Here is a 26,229-nt window from a genome sequence, read left to right as displayed (position 1 = left end):
AAGACTCCCAGAGCAGAGGCACTGTCATTTTGACCACGCTAGTAGCAACCCACTCCACAAAGCCAAAGCCAAAGGGAAAGAATGGGAGCATACAGGCAGTCACAGCTCAAGAGAAGAACCCCTCCCAACAAACACGATACACAGCTAAAACCTCGCTGCCACTCGAGTGTGGAAATGGCAGAAGTTGTGCCAAGCCTTAACCCTCAAACCGCTAGGGGCCCAAATGGAATTCACACCCACAGGCGCAAAAAAAAAAAAAAATTCCAAAAAATTCTTTCGTCTTATAGAAGTGTTCATTTTTGTTCCCTGATCACGGAAAAAATAACAAAAAAATCGTAGGTGGCATATTTTAGCCGCAATAGGGTAGGGAAGTGTGGCAAAAAAGGGGCGTTGGCAGAGCCTTCGCCAGATGAGGTCTACTCCGCCCGAGCTGTCAGACGGCAGTTGCCACAAATATATTATTACCTAATTATTTCAATGTCTCTGATTTTTTCTTAGTTTTTTTGCAGTAATATTATTCCATACAGTGAATTGTGGTATATTTATATTATAAAATGTGTGAACCATCGCTGTACTCAAAATTATGGTGTGCATATTAGTGATTCAATTATTATGTTCATAAAACAATAAACAAATAGTTTTGCTGTTGTTACACTATATACACAGGTTATATATAAGTATTTGCATGTTTTGTACACCATAACGAACTACTAAGTTGGTCTTGCGAGTCAAAAAGCAACGAGGAGTGACCGCCAAACACCAGCGAGCCACTCACTGCCACTCCCTCCCTCAACACCACCTCACTCACCCTCATTCACCTCCTACAATACTCTTTCTGTATTTATTCACTATACACAGACGTTATATATACGTATTTACATGTTTTGTTCACCATAACTGTACATCTAAGCTTGTATGGTGAGTAAAGGCCACAAAGACGTAGCTACTCACACAGTCAGCTGATCGGCGGCCGCCCTCAAGGCCAGACGCACTAATATTTGTCCTTCAACAATATTGTTTGTGGTGTTATTACGCTATATACACATATTATATATAAGTATCTACCTGTTTTATTCACCATACCTGAACATATAAGCTGGTATGGTACCCAAAGACCATAGTGGCCATCAGTAAACACCATGCCAAGACGTGCAGACGACGCTGCTCCCTCACCAAAATGGCGGCTCCCAACCTACTCCTCTCGCTGTTATCACACTCTATACACACGTTATATATAAGTATCTACATTTGTGTTCACCATATCGAACCACTAAGCTGATATGGTGAGTGCAGTCAATAAATGGTGGCCACACACAGTCAGAAGACGACGCCACAACCCTCCCTCGCACAGCCTTACGCCTCCCTCCATGGAGCACAGCGCTAAATATCACCACAATCCTGCTATTATCAGAATCCTGGTCAGTTTTATCACAGTCAGGGGGCTTCAGTAATACTATCACTGCTAAATAATAGCAGTATCATATATATTATGGTATTTGTAGGCGGTGCTGTGAGCTCGTGCTGCGTGCGCCAACCTTGGTGGCTTGCTCAATACTGACGCTGTAACACCCAAGAATGTTGGCCTGGATTTTTTTTCTAGGTGGCATCTGGCAACTATCGGTCGTGGCTGTACTATAGCTGCCCCTATCCCAGGCGGGGAGTTTAAATTATAGCGCTAGACACGAAATCATATATAAATGATGTGCGCGGTTTCGGTTTTGTCACTGATATCATTTATATATGATATGCGCGGTTTGAGGGTTAAGGGGGGAAAAAAAAACGATTGTCATCTAGCCAGGAAGACTCTGAGACCTCATAGCACAGCTAGTATGACAAGGAAGACCCAAACTCGAAAAAGGCAGGATCCATCATAGACAAACTTCAGGTCTCACAGGACGTACTTATAAAGATTTGCCCGAGCCACCGATGTGGGAGACCTAAGAAGAAGGAAACTTCTGGAAGGATGCATCTGACAGGCCGTAAAGCACACACAAACAAATCCTAGGGGAGTCGCATGAAGACCCAAGTAATAAAAGGAAGGGGGTAAGAAAACCCCTTCCCCCCCCTAAATCAAAAGGCCATCATCACAGGGATGAAGGTCCAGGTGGAATCCAAGGGAACCCAAGGCCCCTGTCTGACTCCCCCAAGCCCCAGAAATCAAACTTGGATACTCCAGGGCAGAGCCAGAGTCCATGCCCACCACCTGGGATAGGAAAGCCGAGTCCAAAAGAGAGGCCTCGGAAAAAGGGGATGGCTGAAAGGAAGAAAACTTGAAATCTCGGCAGGAGTAGGAGGCTCAACTGCCTCCACACCTGAAGTAGAAGGGGCCACATCTCGGGCTAAACTTTCCCAGACTCTGAAACCCTCAGATGTTTTGGAGCTGAAGACAGGGATAAAAACAGAAACTGGGCATACCACACCCAAATAGAAAAGAAGAGAAGGCAAGGTGGAATTCACACAATACCTGCCTGATATGGTTGAACTTCATTGGGAGGGCCAGAAAGAAGAGCCACATGAGTAGAGCAAACCCCACAGAACTTGGGGTCATAGGTTTCACTGCCCAACAGGCAGTATGACAGAGGCAGAAAAAATGATCATTACCCCATGGCATGGATGACAAACAGCCCTCAAACTCACACGGGGACAGCAGATTCGGAGGGAATATCCAAAGGCCACAGAAACCTGCAGGGAATTCCCAGACCTGAATGACTAAACAAGTAGGAACTGGGGACACTCCCTGGATATTATAAAGTAGGCCAACACAGCCTAATCATCGTAACGTATGTGGGCTTGGCAGGCCATGTGAACAAGCAAGTGAACCACCAGCGTGCCTCAACTAGCCAAAATGCTCACTCCAACCAGGGGCCTAGACATGGGGGGAAAAAAAAAAAAGACTGACTTGAAGTGAGGGAGTTTATTTGGTAGTTTTGAGGCTTCAGTCTTTGAATTCATCAGTGGTCTGTATTCAGCCCATCCTCCAAACAAAGACCCAAAAGTGATTCCATGCACCCGCCAAACCCCCCTGTTTATGAATGAAAAACGGTTTACACACGACTCACAAGTGTTGACGTTCGAACACTTCCGGAACAAGTGCTTTACTGACAAGTTTTGTTTGAACCACAATGCTATAAATGCTTCACTCACATACTACCACTACAAATAATCACCAACAGAACCTAAACACCTGACCTAACCTATGCCTATATATGCATAATATGCTAATTTATTATAATATTAATTTATATTTGAGAAAATTTGCATTTTGAATGAACAGTATGTAAAAATTTATGAATGCGTATGTGGGGTCGACCACTGAATGTAATGGACCGAGTCGAGGACGAGTTGCTGTATTGGTTCGCTGACATTCAGAATGGATGGTTTCCCGTGGGGTGGCGTGGTGTCACCTGCTCTCTGTGATGAGGCCAGATTCTGGCTCTAGTCCCCAGTAGGCCAAACAAAACTCCATAGCTGATATGACCTAACTGTTGGGAGCCATCACAGTGAAACAGCTTCAGGGAGCTGCAAGGGGCTCCCCCAAAGAAACAGTATTAGTAAACAGTGTTATTTCATTCATCACACTAGAAATAAGACCTTGGATAATAAATGAGCTAATATAATTACAACAATATAATATATACAATAATATTTACATTTACAACTGATTCAACAAGAAGCACACTGTTAGAAATACAAACAAAATTGTATCTAATTCAAGAATGTGAAAAAAATTGACTTGGTCTACACTTCACTTGCAACAAGTCTGTCCACAACACTCCTCCATAACAGGACAACTATTGTAAACATTTAAGCATATCTCTAAATAAAACAATAAAGCACTTTTGCCCAAGGAACTCTATAGATTGTTATCTATTTAATATCATCTATGATTATTGAATATCAAAATATTTGAAGTAAATGTTATTTAAAGGTCTTTTGATTTCAGTTCAAATACAACCTTAATGCACATTATGAGTACAGAACTCGCATGAACTTACAGGTATCATAAGGATAATGTTGCCATAAGTATGAAATTGATATACAATATTATAAACATAAATCTGATCACATCATTAAAATCTCTTATACTATGCAATAAACAAAAGGTATTTGAAGTAGTCATCAGAAGTATTAAAACTTAGTGAGTTTACAAATGGCATTTTAATATAGATTTGAAATTATAAATGTATACCTCTTAAAGATTTTTTAACAAAATATCACAATCACTTAAAATATTTAAATACCGTACAGTAACTGCATAAAAGGTATATTTTTATTATTCTACTTGGACTGGATAATACACGAGCAACAAGGATACCAATGGATTATTGAAATGCTAAAACTTTGCACAAGCTACTTTTCAAATAAATTTTAATCGATAAAAATGTACCAGTGCCATAAAACTTTGCATAAACACCCTAGAATTGTACAAGAAAAAAGTTTGATTTATCAGTTGACAGGATGAATCATATCTTAAACAGCCAAATTGTTGAACCTTTTTCAACCACTGAAAATCTGCTCAATTGAACTAAATCAATGAAAATACAGAGAATCCTATTGCTACTTTATGGACATTTCCCAGACATGAAGAGTTCAACTAATACAGTCAGGCTCATTTTCAACTCTCAGTTGAGAATTCCGGGTTTGAATCCTGGGTGGGACAAAAATGGTTGGGCGTGTCTCTTATCACCTAATGTCGCTGTCCACTTAGCAGTACTCGGGAGTTAGTCAGCGTGTTGTGGGGTTGCATCCTTGGGAGGGTCAGTAATTCGACCATGGGAAGAGGACCTCGATATTATCCTAACATGTACATATACACTGGCTGCTTGTCTCTCATCACAATGAATTATTATAACAAATTAAATTAAAAATCCCAAAATGTGAAGTGGAGATGCAAGCACAAGGCACATGAGAGTGACTATTTTAGCAATCCTTATCAGGTGCACAACATTGTTGCTCCTTGTCTAGTGTTAGTATAGCACTGCAATAACTTTTGGAAAATCTTGTGGTAAGGATATCCAGTACTCCATAAAAACCATAGTGTATTCCTTTACATGAGAACCCTTTATATGAAATTTGTTTATATTGTAATTTATTACAAATTAAACAATTTGTATGGAGCACTGTGTGGTTTGTATGGAGTACTGTGTGGTTTGTATGGAGCACTGTGTGGTTCGTATGGAGCACTGAGTGGTTTGTATGGAGTAGTGTGTGGTTTGTATGGAGTAGTGTGTGGTTTGTATGGAGTAGTGTGTGGTTTGTATGGAGTAGTGTGTGGTTTTGTTTCCCATTGTTGAGGACATGAAGCACATCAGGTTCATCAAAGTTTCACCCGCTCCCCACAAGGCCAACTACTGACCTTCTCCCAGGATACAACCTACAACAGTTGCCTAACTCCTGAGTACCTATTTATTGCTGGGTGAAGAGGCATTAGGTGACAGGAAATGTGCCCAAACTATTTTGTTCAACTGAAGGAATCGAACCAGATAACCTTTTGTTTGTGAAAGGTTGGCACGATGTTTGCCCTCGGCCAGTTACAAGTTAGATGACCCTGATCTTAAAATGTCAACGTCTGAGCTCAACTCACTAGTTAAAAAAAAAATAAAAAAAAAAACTGGTCTCGCAAGTAGACTGCACAAGAAAAAAAATTGGATTAAGCTTTAATGATTTGAATTAGCTGCACCAAAAGTAATACATTTCCAGCTATGTAGTAATATAAAGAACATTTTTATTTTCGACTAGCTGTACTCGGCCACACGTTGCTGTGGCTCGGCAACGCATGTGTATTGCTGAACCACAGCAACCTTCTCATGTCCCCCAGTCCTCCCGACCTTTCTCCCCTCCCCCGTCCCCCTTGTCCTCCCAACCATTCCCCACTCCCCCAGCCCCTTGTCCTCCCCACCATCCCCTCGTCCTCCCCACCATCTCCCACTCCCCCGTCCCCTCGTCCTTTCTACCACTACCCCCTCCCGTCCTCTCTTCCTTCCCACTACCCTGTCCCCTCGTCCTCCCCGCAATTCTCCATTCCCCATCCAATGCATTCCCAAATGATCTGATGTTCCCATCAGAAAATTGGGAACATGAAATGATCTGATGTTCCCATCACTGAAAAATAAGAACAGTTAAAAAAACAATGAAAACAATGAAAAATTAAAAAAATTAATTATACTCACGAAATGAATGGTATGGTAAACAACACAGTTCAATTCTAATGCAATGTCACACAAAATAGTTAAATCAAAATGAACATAAATCAAAATCTATGAAAATTCAATTTATCAATGCAATCAGAAACATTTAAATGGAATCATAACATATTTAGTATAGCGTGTGATGCTCATACGTGCAACAGATGATGCTGTTTTACAAAAAAGCATGGTTTTACCTGTCACAGGTGTGGCATCTATATGGTAGATGAATAAAAACCCGCGCATATTCGAATGGAACGTTGTGTCAAAATTTCAAAGTAATTTGTGAAGAACTTTCGGAAATAACAGCGTGTGTTGATCTTATGTCCAACAGATGGCGCTGTTTTTTTTAAAAAGCATGTTTTTTCCTGTCACAGGTGAGCACAGGTGAGGCATGTATGTAGTAGGTATATAAAAATGCGCACCTATTCGAATGCAACGTTGTTTAAAAATTTCAAAGCAAATGATAAAGAGATTTCGAAGATTTCATTCACAAGTTAAAAAAAAAAAAAATCATTTTTTCTCGTCACAGATGTGACATCTATATACAGTAGTATGTATATAAAATCCGCTCGGATGCAAATGGAACGTGTGAAAATTTCAAAGCATTTGGTGAAGAACTTTTGCAGTTTAGCGCTTTTGAACAAACGAACATTTACATTTTCATTTATATAGAGTGCAGGCCCACATTTAGAAACAAAATTCATAATAAAATAAGAGCATAAACACTGAGGCTCTAGTGGAATACCAACAATGGTTAGGAACATAGTTCTGTAAGTGATTTTGTGTTGAACTGGTTTTTGTTTTGCATTCTCAAAAATAATCATATGTATACAAAAAGATATTGTATAGTTAAATCACACAAGTACCCCACTGTATGCTGTATATGAACAAAACAATCTTATACATGTGGTAATTGCCCATTACTCTCTTATGTCCAAGTATACTGTATATTATATTCATGTCATTATTTGACTAAAGTAGTTATATTTATGGATTAGACAGTTTATCTGAATTTAATAAATCAATACAAATAAGGATTGCTAACTACTGCATTTATAAGAACCTGATATAAATATTTTTAAATGTAAAAATTATACACTTCTGGTTATGCCATTTCAATCTTTGATGACACAAGTAAAAAGCTGTTTACAAGTATGGGGACCTTTGAATGAGGAAATTTCCACCTCAATGGATATACTGTGCTGTACTAACATCAAAATTAAACTAATTGTAAAAAACAAAACAACAAAAGTTGAAAACAAATTACTGCACTTGGCTAATGCACTATAAGCAGGTGTTGGATGCAAGAGCAAATGGATAACATGTGTGTCTAGAAGAAATGTTTATATAAGCACTTTTACTTACTCTAACATTGTTTTCCTTGGTCTTAAGATGGCTGAGTTGTAAAAATACCAATACTGTATACACTTTGGTTCACTGGAGCCTGAAGGTTGAACTTTGCAACCTAAGCAGCAGCTCTCCACAAAATTAGAATATGGGCAGGTACAGTATGTGATTACAGTACTGTATTGTACTCTGCTGTAGAGCCTGTGGCTATGACACCTGTTAATACAGTATACATGCCTGTAGTATATTTATATAGAACATTGCATCTTGAGTCACAAATATTTTACTTAAGCATAGTGATACACTTTCACTTACCTGCTAAACAATTTAATTCTGTTGACATGGTGCAGAATAACTGTATAAATCAAATGGCATTTCATTTAATATGGATTTTCTTTTTCAAATTTATTATAATACAGGTAAAGGAAGAAATGGAAGGTATGCTGTCCACAAGTCGAGATGATGGTGGTGAGGGTTTTATATAGCATTTGCAACTGATAAAACACATGATGTCACTGACAGACTGCACAAGGAGAGGGGGTGGCAAGTCTTATAGTCAAAGTTGATTATTGCTGTAATAAAGTTCACTTAATGCTCAGCATTCTCTCTCAACTCCAGAGCTCTCAGTTCCTGAGACGGTGGTGGAACCAATCGTATTGGCGTTTGCCTGTCCATTGGAGACTTTTGGCGTCATGGAGAGGGGTGGGGGGACCTGCTGCTTGGGTAACTTCTCCTCCGTACCAACCTACCCTGGCTTTGCACCCTGGAGAGGCCACTCCAGACCGACAACCAGAGCGCAACTCCATAGTCGCCCGAGACTGATGGATGCCTACTATATAGAAAGTGGATACATATTTGAGAGAGAATGCTGAGCATTAAGTGGAAGGGTTTCCCCTCTATGATTTAAGTCAAGAGCTGGACAAATTATTTTGACATCCTTATTGATGTACAGTATTTAGGTCTGTAAATGTATCATATATTTGATTACTTGTAATGGTTAACCATTATTATGTATAATTAGAGGGAATACTAGCTGTGTCCAGGTTTCTTCCCCACACCCCCTCCCCTTCTCCAATTTTCTCTCCCCTACACCTATTGCCTTCCTTCTCTCCCTTTCTCTCGTAACAATTATATAACAAAGCACTGAAACTTGTGAATAAGTGTTTGGGAAACACAATCAATATTTCAGATTTGATTTCATGAACATTGTACAGGAGGGGTGGGCATTGTGGGTGGGTTTAGATGCAAATATTTTTTAAAAGTGTGGCACTGGAGTCGACTCTGTCTGGCCTATGACACTTTCCTACCTTCATGTGTGAAATTTGGGAGATGCCAGCCCCAAGGATTTGGCCAACAACCTTTGCCAGATAGACAACTTCTATTGATATAGATGAGGTTCTAAAGCATGTTTATGCTGAATAACTGTTACGTTTTTGTACAAGCAGACATCTCGGTTCATGGAAGGTTTCTAGCATGTACATTACTATGTAATGAACATAATGTTCACAAAAAGCTAGTTTACAAAAATAAAAATAAAAAGTTGTAGGCTCCGTTGCAATAAACTGTCAAGCAACAAAGTACCAGTAATTGTACCCAATGATGTACTGTCATTTAACTCAAATTCTAGTTTATATTTTATTATCTTTAACTGTAAATGGCAGTAGGAAGACATGACAGCTATAGATGCCCACAAAGCACTACTTTAGATGAAATGGAGAGATGATGATGCCTCCTTTTTAACTAATTTGTTTATGGATACACTTGCATAGCAAAACTGTTAAGTCTGCCTCACTCTCCAAATTATGCTCTCAATCAATGCATATTCCACTTTTTTATTTTGTTTTACTTGCCAATTTTCTTTCATGGCTAGTGTCGTACTTTATACTTTACCCCTTGTATAAATTGTCCTTAGGACAGTCTATATTGTTGATACACATTCTTGCTTCACAGTACAGGAATTTTTTACTCACCTAGTTGTGTTTACTGGGATTGAGCTTCGACTCTTTGGTCCCGCATATCAAAAAAGCCGAGGTCTGTGTCTGTGAAGGACAGTAAATATTCACAAGCTTTAAATTTGAAAAAATACAAAAATGTAATTTTCAGAGGGAGCCAAGGTATCAATGATATTGAGAAAAAAAATCATTGAGTAGATTGGCTCTTAGCACCAGGAGAAAATCTAAATACTCCACACACATTTATATTATTTTCCAAACATTTTTTTTTTAAGTTATACAATTCAGGTACAAACATATAAAATATATATAATTATGTACAGTACTTACTGTTTTGGTATACAACATTTATCCTTGTAAACTGCCTGATCCAACTTAAGACCTTGCCTCAGAACTCTCATCTAGCAAAGAACTCAATAATTTTGATTTTCCATCTTTTGTTATATAACAAAAGTGCTAATGTCAACACCACTCCTCAGGCAGCATCCTCACTCCCCAGCCAGCTAGGATCACTGCTCTATTAATCATTTTTATTCATGTTAACATATGTCTTCTTTTTTGTCATGTCAGAATGCTCTTGCTGGTAGACATCTTTTCTACTACAAATAAAGCAGTATCCAAAGAAAAGTGGATAAAAATCCATCAAGTAATCAAAGGTCAGCCACTCGAGCACAGAGGGAAGTAGAAATGATAAACCCAGGTGCACCCCATGTCGGTGGGACGTGATACCCATAGAACAAATGAAATGTTCTATTAAGTACTACATAATATTTAGCATAGTTTAAGCACAGTAAATGACTTATAAAATAAAACCATTATTTTATATTAATACTGTGCTATATTTACTTATATACTCTATTCTATGAAAGGGAAAAATAGAATATTTAAAAATTTTGATAAAAAAATACTATGTAGGTGTGTTCAGATTCCTTGCAATTTTTAAGTTTGTTTCAGTTCAGACCTCTCTTCCAAATTCTTTCATTAAACTGTATGTAAAGTTTCTGCAATACTGTACAGTACTGTACTGGAGATATTGAGGGCCAGATTTTTTTTTAGGTCACATTGCATTTGTTATTTATTTTACATTGCTTTTTTACAGAACTTGAGGGATAACCATACTAAGAATCTTTCCAACATTTCAGCAATTAACAATCCTAAAACATTTATGTTTGACTGATATAAAACTTGACATCTTGTTTCTTCAACAACACTTCTCTCTGGTTCTCCAACACTTCAGTGTGATGGCTGATTAATAACTGAAGTGTTTTGTAGTCTTATAAATTAAAGGAGGAGTATTTTCACAAAATTTTACCTAGCATTAGTTTTAAAGCATATATGTCTGAAACATTGAGAAATACTTGATAAAATTTCTGGATCAGCAATCCCTTTCTAGGAATTGAGAAGGAACACATGATGTTGACACATATATTGATACAATAAAATGAAGTTCAATGTTCCAATTGGAATTTGACCTCACACTGTAACAAGCCTTGAATATGTCCAGGTACAATACAGGCTACCAATGGTTAAGCACAGTAATACTTGGGAGGATTTGACTGATTCACACTAGCATGAATGAAAAAGCTATATATTGGGCATGTGACTGACAATATACACAAATTTGTGGATCATACACAAAATTGGTTTTGTGTATGATCCTGTTTCTGAAAGTTTATAACTTTAATCCCTTAAAACACTACTTTTCGTGTTTTAAACACGCGTAAGGCCAAACTAACAATAGATTTGATATAGAAATTACAGTACATTTAAAGAAAAGATAGGATACATTTTTCATGAATTTGCAGCAACGTGTGCAAACAATTTAGCTATAATGTGCCAATCTGTATTGTATGAAATAAATATAATTCATACATAAAATCGAAACTGGGTTGTAAACAAAAAAAAACCATCTCTCTCCTAGAAGGATGACACCCAAATGCAACAAATGCCAGCACAAAAAATGAAAAAAGTCTCTTGCAGTGTATTTACAAGTCTGACAAATGTTTCTTAGCTTACATTCCAATATATCAATGAAAAATATATTTGTAATTTATGATGCAACATCAAAATACATCAATGTAGATAAGCGAGTGCAATATTATCAATTGAACATATTCCACAAATAAATACATTTCACAAAACTGAGTTACATAGGTTTTCAGAGTAATAACAATGATTAATTATGGTAGGTAAAGACAGCCACATATCAAATATAGTCTAATAACATGATTCCATTACTCTATTCCTTAATGGGTTCACTGCAGAACTTCAAATTCTTCGTCATCAGAATCAAACTGGTGATCTTCAAACTCCACATCTGAAATTATGATTACATTATGATAAATATGATCATTGAGTATAATAACAATGATAAAAACAAATATGATACAAATTTAATCACTAAAAAAATTATGAATAAAATTCACTGTACAGTAATGTATTTTATCAATCAGCATTACATATAGACAATTGGAACAAAACAAGTGAGAAGGTTGTGGAGGCCAAAACCACCATTAGTTTCAAAGTATCATATAACAAGGAGTACAGGACACCACGAATGTATTTCTCATCCTCTAACTACACTTAGGTAATTACTGTACACACAGAAATAATCACACACACACACACATCTCTAAATGGAGGTGCACAGATGGAAGAAGTACTGCACCCAGCAATGTTAGTAAATTGTAAATGTTAAAGTTGGGAAATTATGATCAATACTTTTCATGCAAAAATGGAGAGAAGCTAAAACGCAACCTTGCTTAAGTCAAACATTTAAATGAGAATAGGAATGAGGAATAATTAATATTTTTTTTTTATTTACAGTGACACCTCAACTTACGAATGCCCCCATTTACGAACTTTTCGGGTTAGGAGCCCAATTTCTTCATAAAATTTGAATTAGGATACGAGTTTTGCCTTGAGTAACGTAGTTTGTTGATGCGCATATGGACGACCTAGCTCGTGGTTCCTGGTGGCATGGTTGCTGCACTTCAGTTTACGAGTGCCTCTTGCTTAGTGACGATCGAGTTTGAATTCTTTGTAAAGAATTTCATTTTTTTTTGGTTTTAAACATAACATTTATTATTATATATCACACCAGGGGTTGCAAGAAAGTCAGTAGTAAGGTTCAACCAAAGAAAACACATGTGAGGATGACCATAGAGCAAAAACAAGAGATCATTCGTAAACATGAAAATGGTACACGGATTGTTGAACTAGCTAGGCAGTACAACAAATCTATGTCAATAATAAGCACTGTAATTGCTAAGAAAAAGGACATTATGAGTGCTAAAGTGGCAAAAGGCATATCAATAATCACAAAACAAAGAACACAAACACTTGAGGATGTTGAAAAGTTGTTATTAATTTAGATACACAACAAGGAGTTAGCAGGTGATAGCATTGCAGAGGCCATCATTTGTGAAAAAGCAAGGCTATTGCATGAAGACCTTATAAAGAAAACTCCTGGAACAAGTGATGCAGATACAAAAGAGTTTAGGGTGAGCAGGGGATGGTTTGAAAAATTTAGAAAAAGAAGTGGCATTCACAGTGTTGTGAGAGTTGTGAGTTGATGGAGGAACACAGCAAAGAACTGACCACTGGAGAACTCCTAACCTTTCACAAGGAACAGCAACAAGAGACAGCTTGTTGTCTTGTTGTCAACCAACCAGGTAACAGCTGAGGAAATTTCTTCAGGGGGGAGGAGGACAGAATGTACAGAATGTCCCTTCCTCAACAATTAACAAGTGATGTGAACTATGAGAAGAAATGCAAAGTTTTGTTGAAACGACTCACCCAGAGCAAGCTGCAGTAGGCCATTGCTTTAATCTTTTTAAAGACACTGTGATGCCTCACTACAGATAAGTGTTAAGACATAAGGAAAAACTCTATGGCAAGGTTCTTAGTGACACAAACAAGCAGTGAGTCACAATCAGGGGCCTAGTGGTATGCAGGCAAAACATAGGAGAGAGAGTACCCCAGACAAGTCATCAGTGTCTGATGATATAACGGAAGGGGACTCCCCTTCCAAACACTAACACCTCTCCTCCTCCTCTCCTCACCGTCTTCCATACACCAACAGGAATCACTAATAAAAGTAAGCTATGACTTGCACATAGTATAGTACTAAATATTTGTGTTTATTAGGTCTGAAATGTATTTTGAAGTTAATATTTTTGGGAGTGTGGAATGGATCATTTCAATTTACATTATTTCTTATGGGATTCGTTTCGGGTTGTGAATTTTCGGGTTACGAGCCGTCTCTGGGAATGGATTAAATTCATAAATGGAGGGGCCACTGTACTTATTACTAAAAAATAATAAATAAATAAATAAATACGGTGAACCAAACCAGAATCATTTTCCTCGATGTTTCAAAGTTTGAACACAAACCACTAGATATATAGAACTTTACCAAAGAGAATTATTAGACAAAAACACTGTACTGTATTTCATGCCAATGACAGTAAAGGTCAATTATAATATTAGAAAACTCTTTAAATCATACTAATTCCAGAAGCTCCCTCAAAAGACGAGTCATCCTTCATGTAGTCAGGTCTGGTGGGGACCAATTCAAAGAGTGGCGTCTTCTCAGCATCTATGAGCTCTTGCCTCATTCGATTGCATAAATCATCAAATTCTTTCTCTGAACCACAGTAAAAGCACTGTAAAAAATATAAATTATTTTTTAAAATCAATTAATGAATTGGATCATGTATATCTTTCCTACATTTTCTTTCTCTAGAAGGTATGACATTTGCTTCCAAGAATGTGAATATATAAATAAAATAATTATTTACTGTATAAAATGCATAAAACCAGCATTGAACGTAATGAAACACAAATTTCTGAGCAAGTCCCAGTGGCTACCTAAAGATATCTTGCTGACATGGTTCCCAACTACAGTAGTTGGTTGCATCAGTCGCAGAGTTCTCGTATGCCTACCAGAGACCAGAGCCAGAACCTAGCCCCTTCAAAGAGGCACAAGGAGTAGGGAAGCAGATGAGGCTTTGCCACCTCACCAGAGAAGGCATCCAGAAAGTCAGCAAATCCAAACAGACCACTGCTGTGTTCAAGAGAGACCGAAGCCTTGCAACCTGCCTAATAAACTTCCCCAACTATGTAAACAAATTATCGAATCTCTCGAGACTATTGTGCACACGTTCATCCCCCTTCCCCCGCTTATTTGGAGGAGGAAGGGATTCACAGTATCCAAGGGCCCAAGCCCTATGTTCTGGGGCAAATGCACACAAAATCCTCATCCGACAATCTGGGGCCAGATTCACAAAGCAGTTACACAAGTACTTATGAACGTGTACATCTTTCCTCAATCTTTGACGGCTTTGGTTACATTTATTAAACAGTTTACATGCATGAACACTTCCCAATCAACAGTTGTTATTGTTATAAACAGCCTCCTGGTGTTTCAGAGCTCATTAACTGTTTAATAATTGTAAACAAAGCCGCCAAAGATTGAGAAAAGATGTACAGGTTCATAAGTGCTTGCGTAACTACTACATGAATCTGGCCCCAGGAAGGGACGGAGGGAATCAGGCAGCCACGTGGACTCGCCCAGAAATTGGAGTTTCATTGCATTCAACACTGATTTTCTAGAGAGAGCCTCATGTGGTTTCCTGAAGCTTAACTACCCACAAAGAAAAAAAAAATGCATGGATCCACCAGTGAGGCGGGAGAACAGCAGGCAGTCAAGACAATGATGAGACACCAGGCCAAGAAATATGACCAAAGGCCACACAATGTGGAAGATGAGGCAAAACTAAATACTGGGCCTCCAGAACCCTGTTAGACTGACAAAACCTCCGAGCCTGAATATCATCCCAGAACATACAGTATTAAGAAAAAAGTTGTCAGAGCAGCATACTTTCAAACAGCATGGGCATGAGGGCTAGCTAGATTAACACTGCGGACGACCTGAGAAACACGAGCCATGGAATGGGGAAACAAGGACAGAGGATCCACCCACAAAGCATCCTCCAAGGCAGATTGGTGGCACAAAGGTAACAGCAAAGCTGCCTCTAGAAACAGCACATGATGCATCCCCGGCTGAATCAACCAAGCATCAACAACCAAAAAACCCTCCAGAAGCTAGCCAACTCATTCTTCACCAGAAAAGAAAGAGCAGGCTGCAAACAAACAAAATGCCCAGCATGGCCAAAAAAAACAAACCTGCACCTCAAGAAGAAAGCATGAAGCTCCCTAACTTAAGAACCAGAGGCAAGAACCACCAAATAGAGAGAGCTTGAGATAAAGAACCACAGACTAAAGGGGGACAGCATAAACCGAGAAGAGGACAGGAAAGAAAGAATGCAGTCCAAAGACCAAGCAGGCTCAGGCAGTGCATTAGCCGGCTAGAGGTGAAACAATGAGTGAGACAACTCGTAAAAAGACACCGAGGTAGTATTTATGTCTGCAGCGGCTCTACTAGCACCAATATGCTTGTGCCGGTGTTTTGATCGGCAAGTTAAGAAAGAAATGAGAGCACTACACGCTCAGAAATAGAAAAGCAATGACGAAGAGAAAGGAAACAGTGAAAAAGAGCTCCAAGAATCCTCATACTCCTGCAGGCATGACACCATTAAAGTAACCACCTGCTCACGATAATAATGATGATAAAGTCACACCAAAAAGTCCAGACGCAAAGAGTGGAGGACAAACTGGCGAACTATGTCATCAGGCCGATCTTCTGAAAAAAGAAAGAACCATGTAAAAACACCTGGGTTTGGACACCAAGCAAGCCGTGTTGGAAACGAAGACTGAGTTTGCCACCAAAGAACCCGAAGGACCACTTTTCCTTGGAAGGACTCCAACCTCACCAGGACCCAGAGCAATAGCTGGGCCAGGAAGGGGGGGGGGGGAGAAAGAGGTACAAGAATCCCCACCTCTACTGGTTCATCTGAAATGCATCCACAACGAAGGCCTTGCTATTGGGTTATGGAGCTGTGCAAAGAGAAAGGTGCCGATTCCAAACAATGCAAAGAGGTTCACTTTGGGGGCCCCCAAACGTCTTGCAAAGCCATAAGGAGGAGGCAGCATTGATGGACTACTCCATGGAGATGGAAGTAACGGGAACAGACCATACACGAGAGCATTAGATACTCCCCGAATGTGAAACGTGTGGAGAACCAAACCCGAGAATCCAGAAGAAGAGCTATTTACAGCGTCTAACTTCAATGGACAATGGATCGAAGAGAGCACCCCCTGGTTCAGACAATAGACCACTGAGGTACCTTTGAAATGGAGCCAGAACATGGAGCCCAGAGGACTCTGAAATCTCCTCAGAGTATGCCACACAGTGGCAAATTCCCGCACCGCACTATGTGCCTGACGAAAAGGGAGAGACTGACGACCTCAAGCAGCCTGATGAGCACTGGTCATGAAGCTCCAGCCTAGTGATGAGGCTGAAGACGTCGAGCGAGGAAGATGCCAGGGAATCAAACCCTGAAAAGCCCAAAGAGGAAGCCAGCGGCACAGCAGCCAGCAAAGTGCCAACAGAGTCCAAACTCAATGGTCAGGGCAGCAGCAAAATGACAACATTGGAGGAACCAGAACAGCCTCTGAAGCCATATCCTGCCTAGTAGAAAAACCAAGCGGGCAAAGTTCAGGTTCCCACACAACAGCTAGAGCATCCAACCGAGTCACCTGGGGCTGCTTCAACACCAACTCTTGACATTTTTTATTTAAACTCTGTAATTTTTTTTATTTGGTGGGAGTAACCAGATTTCAGAAACACAGAATATGAAAGGGTTAGAAACTCAATGTACTGTACATACCAAAGCAAGAGAAGGGTCCAAGTGTTCAAAGGGCATACGCTGAGCATAAGGGCAGTGGTACGACTTATCTAACTCAACTTCTTCTTCAGTCCTTTTTTTCCCTGTACTTCCAGCCTCCTGTGTTGTGTGGGGATCAAGGAACACCAACTCATCACCTAAAACAATTAATTTATAAAACAAATAATTGATAAAACAGACAATTTGAAAGACTAAGGTTTTATAAATATACTGTATATGTATGTAATGTAACAATTCTACTATTAAAATGTGCGTTCCTAGACTATATGTTAGTTTTCTTTGCTTGCCACATTTGCTGGCTTGCCAACATTACCAACAGGTCTGCCACCTCTAAGTCTCCACACTCAATACACTTGTGATTCCAAAAGATCATACAACTTAGGTTATACCAGTATTCATTCATTACCAAAACCTATTACATTTACCAAGTAGACTCATTCATATTCAACAAAAGTGTCACTATCAAAGAGTCAAAAAACCAACATTGAATGTAATGAAACGCCATTTTCTGGGCTGAACAGAGCGCACAGCACTGCTGTTCAGCGCGTGACCACAGCATCGCCTAATAATGTCCTTTTTTCACGAGTTTTCAGCTGTGGAGTTTTCAGTTGCATATACGCCTGGGGACCATTCAGGCTTGTTTGTATTATATATATATATATATTTATTTATTTTTTCAATGCAGAATTGTATTGAAAAATGCAACCTACATCCTCAAAATATCCAAAGAATTCCCCCATAAAGTAAACAACCAAAGGTGCAAAATTGCTCTTTTCACCTTTGTAAAAGGTGGGGTTCTAGCTCTGGTGTCCAGTAGACATATCTTCTTGAGGTTATCTTGAGATGATTTCTGGGCTTAGTGTCCCCATGGCCCGGTCCTCAACCAGGCCTCCTCTTTGTTACACATCCTCAGGAAGCAACCTGTAGCATCTGTCTTAACTCCCAGGTACCTATTTACTGCTAGGTGAACAGGTTCATCAGGATGAAAGAAACTGTGCCCATTTGTTTCTGCCTCCACCGGTGATCAAACCCAGAACCTTAGGACTACGAATCCTAAGTGTTGTCCAGTCAGCTGTCAGGTCCCAGGCATACAAAAACTCTGCGACTGAGGACTCCAGGTAGTGTGGCACTTAATAAGTAGGCTTGCTTTAGGGATTCGATGAGGCTCCCCACAGAAAAGGACATATGAATCATCACCCTATGAAGCAATAGCTCTGATAGCCACACCCTCATGCCAACAACTGGCTGCAGAGCGAGGGTGTAGAAATATTTAAATTACACACATTATGCAGTACCATTAGTACAGGGACCACCATAGTACCCATACCTAATTAACAATGTAAAGATAATTGGAGAGAAACCAAAAATGAACTCTGAACACCCGTGTTCAGAGATTTGACACAAGGTTGGAACTACAGTATATCAAAATTTGAGGAGGCAATGGAGACTAACTACATTCACATCTTTATATGTAGATACAATAAAAGAGCAAAAGTTTTGAGGGCAATTGCAACAGACCACCAACAGCTAAATACCCAGGTGCAAGAGCTGGATGCCATTCCCATAAAGATGAATACAGTAGTAAGGACACACAAGCAGTGCTAAAAAGCCTGGTTACTGTCAAATGTAAATTTTTGTTATTTATGTACAGTATACAATACAGTGGGGCCTCGATTTACGATGGTAATTCGTTCCCAGAGACGTATCGTAAGTTGAAATGATTTTTCCCATGAGAAAGAGAGAATTGAATTAATCCATTCCACACCCTCAAAAATATCAACTTAAAAAAACATTCTATACTGAATAATTTTTTTTTCTCTAACTACAATACAGTACATATGTTTAGTTTACCTTTATGGAGGACTCTTGATGGCGTATGGAAGATGGTGATAAGGGGGAAGGAGAGGTGTTACTGTTTAGAAGGGGAGTCCCCTTCCATTATGACATCAGGCTGTGAGGACTTCTCTGGGGTACACATTCTGGCACGTTTTGCCTGTTTACCACTAGGACCTGCTTCTGACTCACTGCTTGATTTTCTCACTAGAAATCGTTCTATTGAAGATTGTTTCTCTCTTCTTTGCAACACTTGTCTGTAGTGAGGCATCACATTGTCATTAAGAAGATCAATGCAACGGCCTACTACAGCTTTATCCGAGTGATTCTTTTCAGCAAAACTTTGCAGTCCTTCCCATACTGCACACATTTTCTTAATTAATGAGGAAGGGACATCCTCTACTGCTGCCTCCTTCTCCTCCTCCCCTGAAGATTTATTGTACTGCCTCGCTAGTTCAACAACACGAGTAGCATTTTCATGTTTACGAATGATCTCTTGTTTTTCCTCTATGGTCATTCTTACATGTGTTTTCATATGTTGAACCTTACCACTGACTTTCTTAGGACCATGGCGTGGTATATAATAATCCGTTTTATATTCAAAAAGCAAAAAAAATCACCACAAAAATGGAATTTCTTATAAGCGTGATCGTCACTAAGAGGGCGGCTCTAGTAAACTGAGGCAGGTCAGCCTGCGCGACCGGGAAATATACGCTCGGTCGACCCAAACGTGTATCAACAAATATCGTTAGTCAACGACACTATCATAAGTCGAGTCACATTTTTCGATCAAATTTACATAGTAACTCGAAATTATCGTCGGGGCAATCGTAAGTCGAGGTGCCACTGTAATTCATTGGCTGATATACATTAAATAAAAGCTTTATAAACTGCACATAATACAATACATTTACATAATATACAAGTGAGAGAATTCATGATAATTAATCTTATAAAGTAACCTGTCTAAATAGTTAACAGCCTTTCCCTGTCAAAGACTAATAAAAACCTTCAGTATATTATTACTGTAGGTGCTTGCAAAATGCCTTGCAGGAAGCCAGTACTAATTAAATTTTAGTTGAGCTTTAAAAGATTCAATATGAACTAAGATTCCAGTTTTCTACTCTAGAGACAGATACTGTAAAATGTTTAACTGTTACCTGAATTGCAGTGTTTATATTGAAAGTAGTTAAGCATACCTAATATAATGTAAAAACTTACCCATAAAACCAATAAAATATGATGCATGGTTAGGCTTTCCACCTATGAGTCCCAAGGATTGTGGCATCTTGAAACATTTCTGTAGAAAATTATAAATTGTCAAAAACTATTAAGTAATATTCATTATTTTTCAGTTTCTTTAACACTACAAAATGTAGTGTAAAACTCTCAATGTAATTCCTAAATTTATCCTAGATTTAGATCTATTACAGTATACTATAACTTCTTTCTGAAGTATCCCACTAGTTGCTCCGTAAGACAAAATCTATAGCATTTGTATATAGGATCAGCAACAGCTAGGCAGGTCAACATTTAGCACCAGCACAACAGGAAACTTTCACACTGTCCTATTCTGATCATGCTGGCATTAGGAAGACGGTGGAGAATATTCCACCAAGCCTAGAGTGTAGACAGAAAACTGCTTACCATAAAACCCAAAACCCTACCCAAGGGACAATTTGCCAACACCGAGATAGCCAAGCTGTGTCCTAAAAAACTACCTTGAGTAAATACTACCTTATCTTTGTTCGGGCTCAGGCTACTCTGTCCTTCAATATATCATACTCTGCATAATTGGTAAGATGAGCTCTCCTCATATGTTACCTAGGGCCTTAGTCTCTCTTATGTTCACCCGAGTAAATGCATTCTGTATCAACAACAGAAGGTGCATTCTGCATTCATGTTAGTTTTCTGGCACCTTCTCATAGTTCTCCAATCTGCATAATGATATATTGTCCTGAACAGGCTTTTCTAATGGCATTCTACACCGGCATGGTAGGGTTTCAAGCGCATGTGGCTCTGTTCATCATGCTACATCTTCCCCAGAAACGCGTTACACTACCCTGCAGCACAAATATCCTTTGCCTTTCTGTCTTGTAGTCTGAGTGGGCCTTGCAGAGCAGTACAGTATCCTAGTAGCTTAGCAATTGTTTGTGTTGCTAGGTTCTACCCGAGGTTTTGGTAAGCACTTAATGACTAAATTTGAGCAGGATTGAATAGTTTCCACCTTTTCCTTAGTACCCATTTGATTTGGTGAGACAGTTTGAAAAATTTGCCTTTGAGTCAGGAAAGTGTCTCGATATGCCTGCCTGTTGCTGATCCTATCAAGAGGTGATTAGGCTCTTACCTCAGGAAGCGACAATGTATAGTTCAGAGAAAAACATATTTTATAACTGAAAGCTAGTTTTATAGGATCTAATCAGCACAAATCTCTAAAGATGCTTTGCCAAGTCATACAGTACATGAATATTGCAAATATTCATTGTATTTTAAGATTTTATCTGCTTAATTTTATTACTAAAGCAAAAAGAGCAGACTATTTTTTACAAAATGTTATAGAAAAGTTTCATATTTCAGTTAGCCACATTGGGATCATTTTCAAATGTTCAAGTAACACCAATCGATGAAAAGGCTTCATTAAAGCAAAGGAATTAAAAACTTTTCAATAATGAAGCACAGTAACCCTAAGAATGGTCCGCTATGCTGATAAATTAATCACCCATCTTATAGTTTAATGCCATTATAAATCAACCATATGCATAATTAACTCAATTAGCACCTGAATAAAAAGTTGACCACTGATATAATGCAAGCCGAGGTTAGACTTGCATTGTGTTGTGTAAAAGTTGGCCACTAGTGTATATGTAATACAAGCAGAGGATTGACTTACATGGTGTAATGTTAACCACTGGTGTAATACAAGCAGAGGGTTGACTTACATGGTGTAATGTTAACTACTGGTGTAATACAAGCAGAGGGTTGACTTACATGGTGTAATGTTAACCACTGGTGTAATACAAGCAGAGAATTGACTTACATGGTGTAATGTTAACTACTGGTGTAATACAAGCAGAGGGTTGACTTACATGGTGTAATGTTAACCACTGGTGTAATACAAGCAGAGGGTTGACTTACATGGTGTAATGTTAACTACTGGTGTAATACAAGCAGAGAATTGACTTACATGGTGTAATGTTAACCACTGGTGTAATACAAGCAGAGAATTGACTTACATGGTGTAATGTTAACCATTGGTGTAATACAAGCAGAGGGTTGACTTACATAATATGATACAAAAGGTTGACCACTGGTGTAATACAAACAGAAGGCTGACTTCCATGGCAATTACCTAAGTGTAGTTACAGTATGAGAGCTACGCTCGTGGTGTCCCGTCTTCTCAGCACTATTTGTCATATAACACCTTGAAACTACTGATGGCTTTGGCCTCCACCACCTTCCCACCTAACTAATTCCAACTGTCTACCACTCTGAATTGGCCTGGTTTTGTTTTACACATGTCTGCTACCCCTTTCTTTAAATTTCAAATTTCTAGATTTCCCACTGCTGTGTAGTTGTTTCGTGCTTCTCTGTATTGTTCTTATGTTTGCTGGTTCGTCCTCTTCCTATATTGATTCAATTTTTGTGTCTTTTGATCTCTGGCCCTTTTAAAATTTCTGTTGAACCAATCCCGTTTCCTAGTTCTGCATCTCTTGTTTTGGTATAAAAAAATGAGTGCCTTCATCATATATTTAAAGAAATTTTGACATTTACTTCTTTGCCCAACAGCAAGTCTTCCCAATCAAATTCATTAAAGAACTTTTTAAATTCCCCATAGTGTCTTCTCCTGAAATCAGGTTTTTCAACTGCTTCAACTTCCTCTTTCTCTTTTAGATTATAACACATTGCATACTTTATTCCCAAATGGACATTGGTCACTTTTGCCCAAAAGGGGGGAGGTACTAAATGTCAAATATATCTTATTTTCTTGTGAATATCAAATCCAACATGAAAGGAATATCCCCTTCCCTCATCCTCGTAGCTTGTTTAACCTGTTGATACATAAATGTCTCTAGGATGAGGTTTACGAATCTACAGATCCAAAAGTCCTTTGTTTTAGTTTCATAGGCCTCCCGGTCTATGGATTTCAAGCTGAAGTTACCGACTACCAGCAGTCGTGATCGATCTTTATCCGCTCTTGCCATAATCTCTCATGATTGTTATGGGGCCCTCTCACAGCTCCTCTGTCCATGTGTTGCATGATGGCGGACTGTAGGTGTTTATGATTATCCGTATATCATGCTGATCACAAATCGCCAGTGTTATTATGTTGACTTCTCATTGATTGACAATTATTATTTTGTTTTCTTTTAGGTGTTCTTTCATGAGCACAGCAATGCCTCTACCTTAACTAATTTTTCTATCCTGTCTCCAAATTCAGTAGCCCCTTGGGAATACTACTTGACATTAGACTTGCTTTTTGGCAAAGCAGCACTTCATAGCAACCTGGTTCACACTGCTCTTGTTTTCAATGCTTCTGGTGTTTATTCAATTTCCTGTTCTTCTTGTCCTAAAATACATACTCTCTGAAAGAATGCTCTCTTCCATCAAGTTAGGACCTGAAATCTTCATATAGCTTAATCTTATTACAAAATAATCTTTTCTGCTTCTACTCTCTCCAGACACCATCTTATTGAATTGGCTCTCATGCACAACATGCCCAACACAAACCTTACTCCTGGCTTTGTTGCTGTTGACTCTTGCCTTTCTCGGCACACAGTTAAATGATCTAATCGTCTTAGCAAGCATGATCCTTTATTATTGTGTTAGTTTGGGTTTTCATGCTTTACTTCTCCACTTACTCCTCACCTTCCCTCTTGCCTTATATTGGCTCCTTCTTCAAGTCTTGCTCAGTTACAACTCGAGAAAGATCCAAGACAAACCAAAATGTCATCACTTTCATTTAATGTGTGTTTGGGTAATTTGTTTTCACCCAAATTTTTCTGACTTTCTCTGCAAGTACAATATATGATTACATTTGATCGTTAATCAATGTGATCAGGCAATTCTTGCCTGTAAATTACCTTAAGGCCTGAGAAATAGATAGGATTCATTTCAGAAAGTCCCAAACGCAGAGGAATAAATAGTAGTAGTGGCCGCCATATTCGATCTCCTTCAATTTGGCAACTGCACCCTGTAATCATAAGAAGCCATCAACCATTAAGTACCTATTTCATATCAGTTAAAAAATATATATATGTAAGATTTTAACTTCACGATTCATGACGATAAAAAAACAGCATTAAATGTAATGAAATGCCAATTTTTGGGTGCGCCCCAGTGGCTCCCTGAAGCTATGACTTCCAATTTAGGTGCCATCAGTCAAGGAGTTCTCTAGCCAACCTGAGACCCAGCACCAGAACTTAGTCCCCTCACAAAGGTGCTGGGAGCTGTGGCATTTATATACAGTATAAAGTTATTTATGTGCCACCATGAAGGGAAGTACCCAGAAAGTCAGGGAGACAAAACAAACCACATCATGCTTTTGATACCTGCAGCCTTGAAAAATGGTCATAGAACTCTCCAAACTATGAAAAGAAATGCCCGAAAATGTTATAACTCATTGCCCGCTCGTTCACCCCACCCTTCCCCTCATTTAGGGAAGGAGGGGGCAGGCCACAGCCCCCATGACCACTCCACCGACAGTTCAACAAATGATGTAAGAAACCCTACTCCCCGGGGAGGGAGAGGAGTCAGGGAGCCACCGGGGCTCACCCAGAAATTTGTGTTACATTACATTCAATGCTGGTTTTGAGGGGAGCTTCTTGTGGCTCCCTGAAGCTAACTACCCACAAAGAAGGAAGAAATGAGCACCTACCAGGGAGGAGGGAGCACTGCTGTATCCTAGTAAAGATGAGACCATCGACCTAGTAAACCAACCCAAGTCATACGTGGCACTGAAGCCCAGGAACTTTAATCAAGTACTTTGGTGCCAACACTCCGTTTGACCTCTAGAACCTCCGCTCTCGAATATCTGCCCAGGACATATTAGCAAAAACAGCAGAAAGGGCTGCATACTTACAGACATCACAGGCACAAGGATAGACCTAAGGTTGGCTAGACTTAATGACATTGCGGACGACCTGGGTAATACGAGCCTTAGAACATGGAACCAAGGAACTGGGATCAATCCACATGACGTCCACTGACACAGAAGTGGTGGCATGAACATAGCAATGGAACCACCTCAGGACACAAAACATGATGCACCCCCCTACCTGTTGACTATCTGAGATTTTGAGGATCAATGTCAGTGGCTCAGTCTCTGACCAGGTCTCCTGGTTGTTGGTCTGATCAATCAGGCTATCTGAAGCAGCTGCTCACAGCGAGGTAGACCTCTAAAAGAGCATCACATGAACATTCCCAGGAAGAAAACCCTGGAAGTGCAAGGAAAGCACTATTTCCTTCCCAGGGAAGAAAACCCTGAACACATGCAGCTCCAAGTGAACAAAACTCCTGGCCCACACACACAAATGTACAAGGAAAAGCCACCAAGGCAAAAGAAAAGCCATGAGAAACACTGGGGTCAGAGCGACAGTGGCAGACTCAGCACAGAAATGTCAGCACTGTGGAGAAATGCCCGACACACCACTGGAACATTATCTAACACAGTGAACAATTACAAACCTGATAAGATTTCAACTTTGATTCAACAGAGCAGAAGAAGTTGTTAAACACATGGGGCATAATCTTACTGAAGCGAACATATGAGTCATAAATACTCATACTCTGCCTGAGTAAAACAAACAAATAAGCAGGCGATGAGTCACAATAACGTGGCTGAAGTATGTTGACCAGACCACACACTAGAAGGTGAAGGGACGAAGACGTTTCGGTCTCTTCTGAACCATTCTCAAGTTGATTGTGTGGTAAAAAGAAACAAACAACATTTAGTGAGCCAGCCAGAGGCTTAGGTCCCCTGCAGGAATATCCCTGGAAAAAAAAAAAAAAAAGATAATGCACACGTTAAAGGAAAACTGACGGTGGTGTGGTCAGTGAGCCGTGGACTGCCCCATCCCCCCCTAAACAATGGGGAGGCTG

General features: G+C 39.3%; 1 protein-coding gene across 4 annotated transcripts in view; it reads right to left on the bottom strand.

Moving 5' to 3' along the window:
• Positions 1–10,302: 10,302 nt before the first annotated feature.
• Atg4a (Autophagy-related 4a) overlaps positions 10,303–26,229 on the bottom strand; it is a 34,341-nt gene continuing 18,414 nt past the window's right edge. For all 4 annotated transcript variants that reach the window (XM_045725457.2, XM_045725465.2, XM_069321931.1 and 1 more), the window contains 5 exons: positions 24,213–24,322; positions 20,353–20,431; positions 17,281–17,435; positions 13,998–14,154; positions 10,303–11,804 (listed from right to left, as the gene is read on the bottom strand). In XM_045725457.2, the coding sequence (XP_045581413.2) occupies positions 11,743–11,804; positions 13,998–14,154; positions 17,281–17,435; positions 20,353–20,431; positions 24,213–24,322 (563 nt within the window). In that variant the 3' untranslated portion in view covers positions 10,303–11,742. The remainder of the gene's footprint in view (positions 11,805–13,997; positions 14,155–17,280; positions 17,436–20,352; positions 20,432–24,212; positions 24,323–26,229) is intronic.

The sequence above is a fragment of the Procambarus clarkii genome, chromosome 10 (assembly GCF_040958095.1).
Source record: "Procambarus clarkii isolate CNS0578487 chromosome 10, FALCON_Pclarkii_2.0, whole genome shotgun sequence".
NCBI classification, from domain to species: Eukaryota; Metazoa; Arthropoda; class Malacostraca; order Decapoda; family Cambaridae; genus Procambarus; species Procambarus clarkii.
Note: the sequence above shows the minus strand (reverse complement) of the source record. Positions and strands in the feature narration are given on the sequence as shown.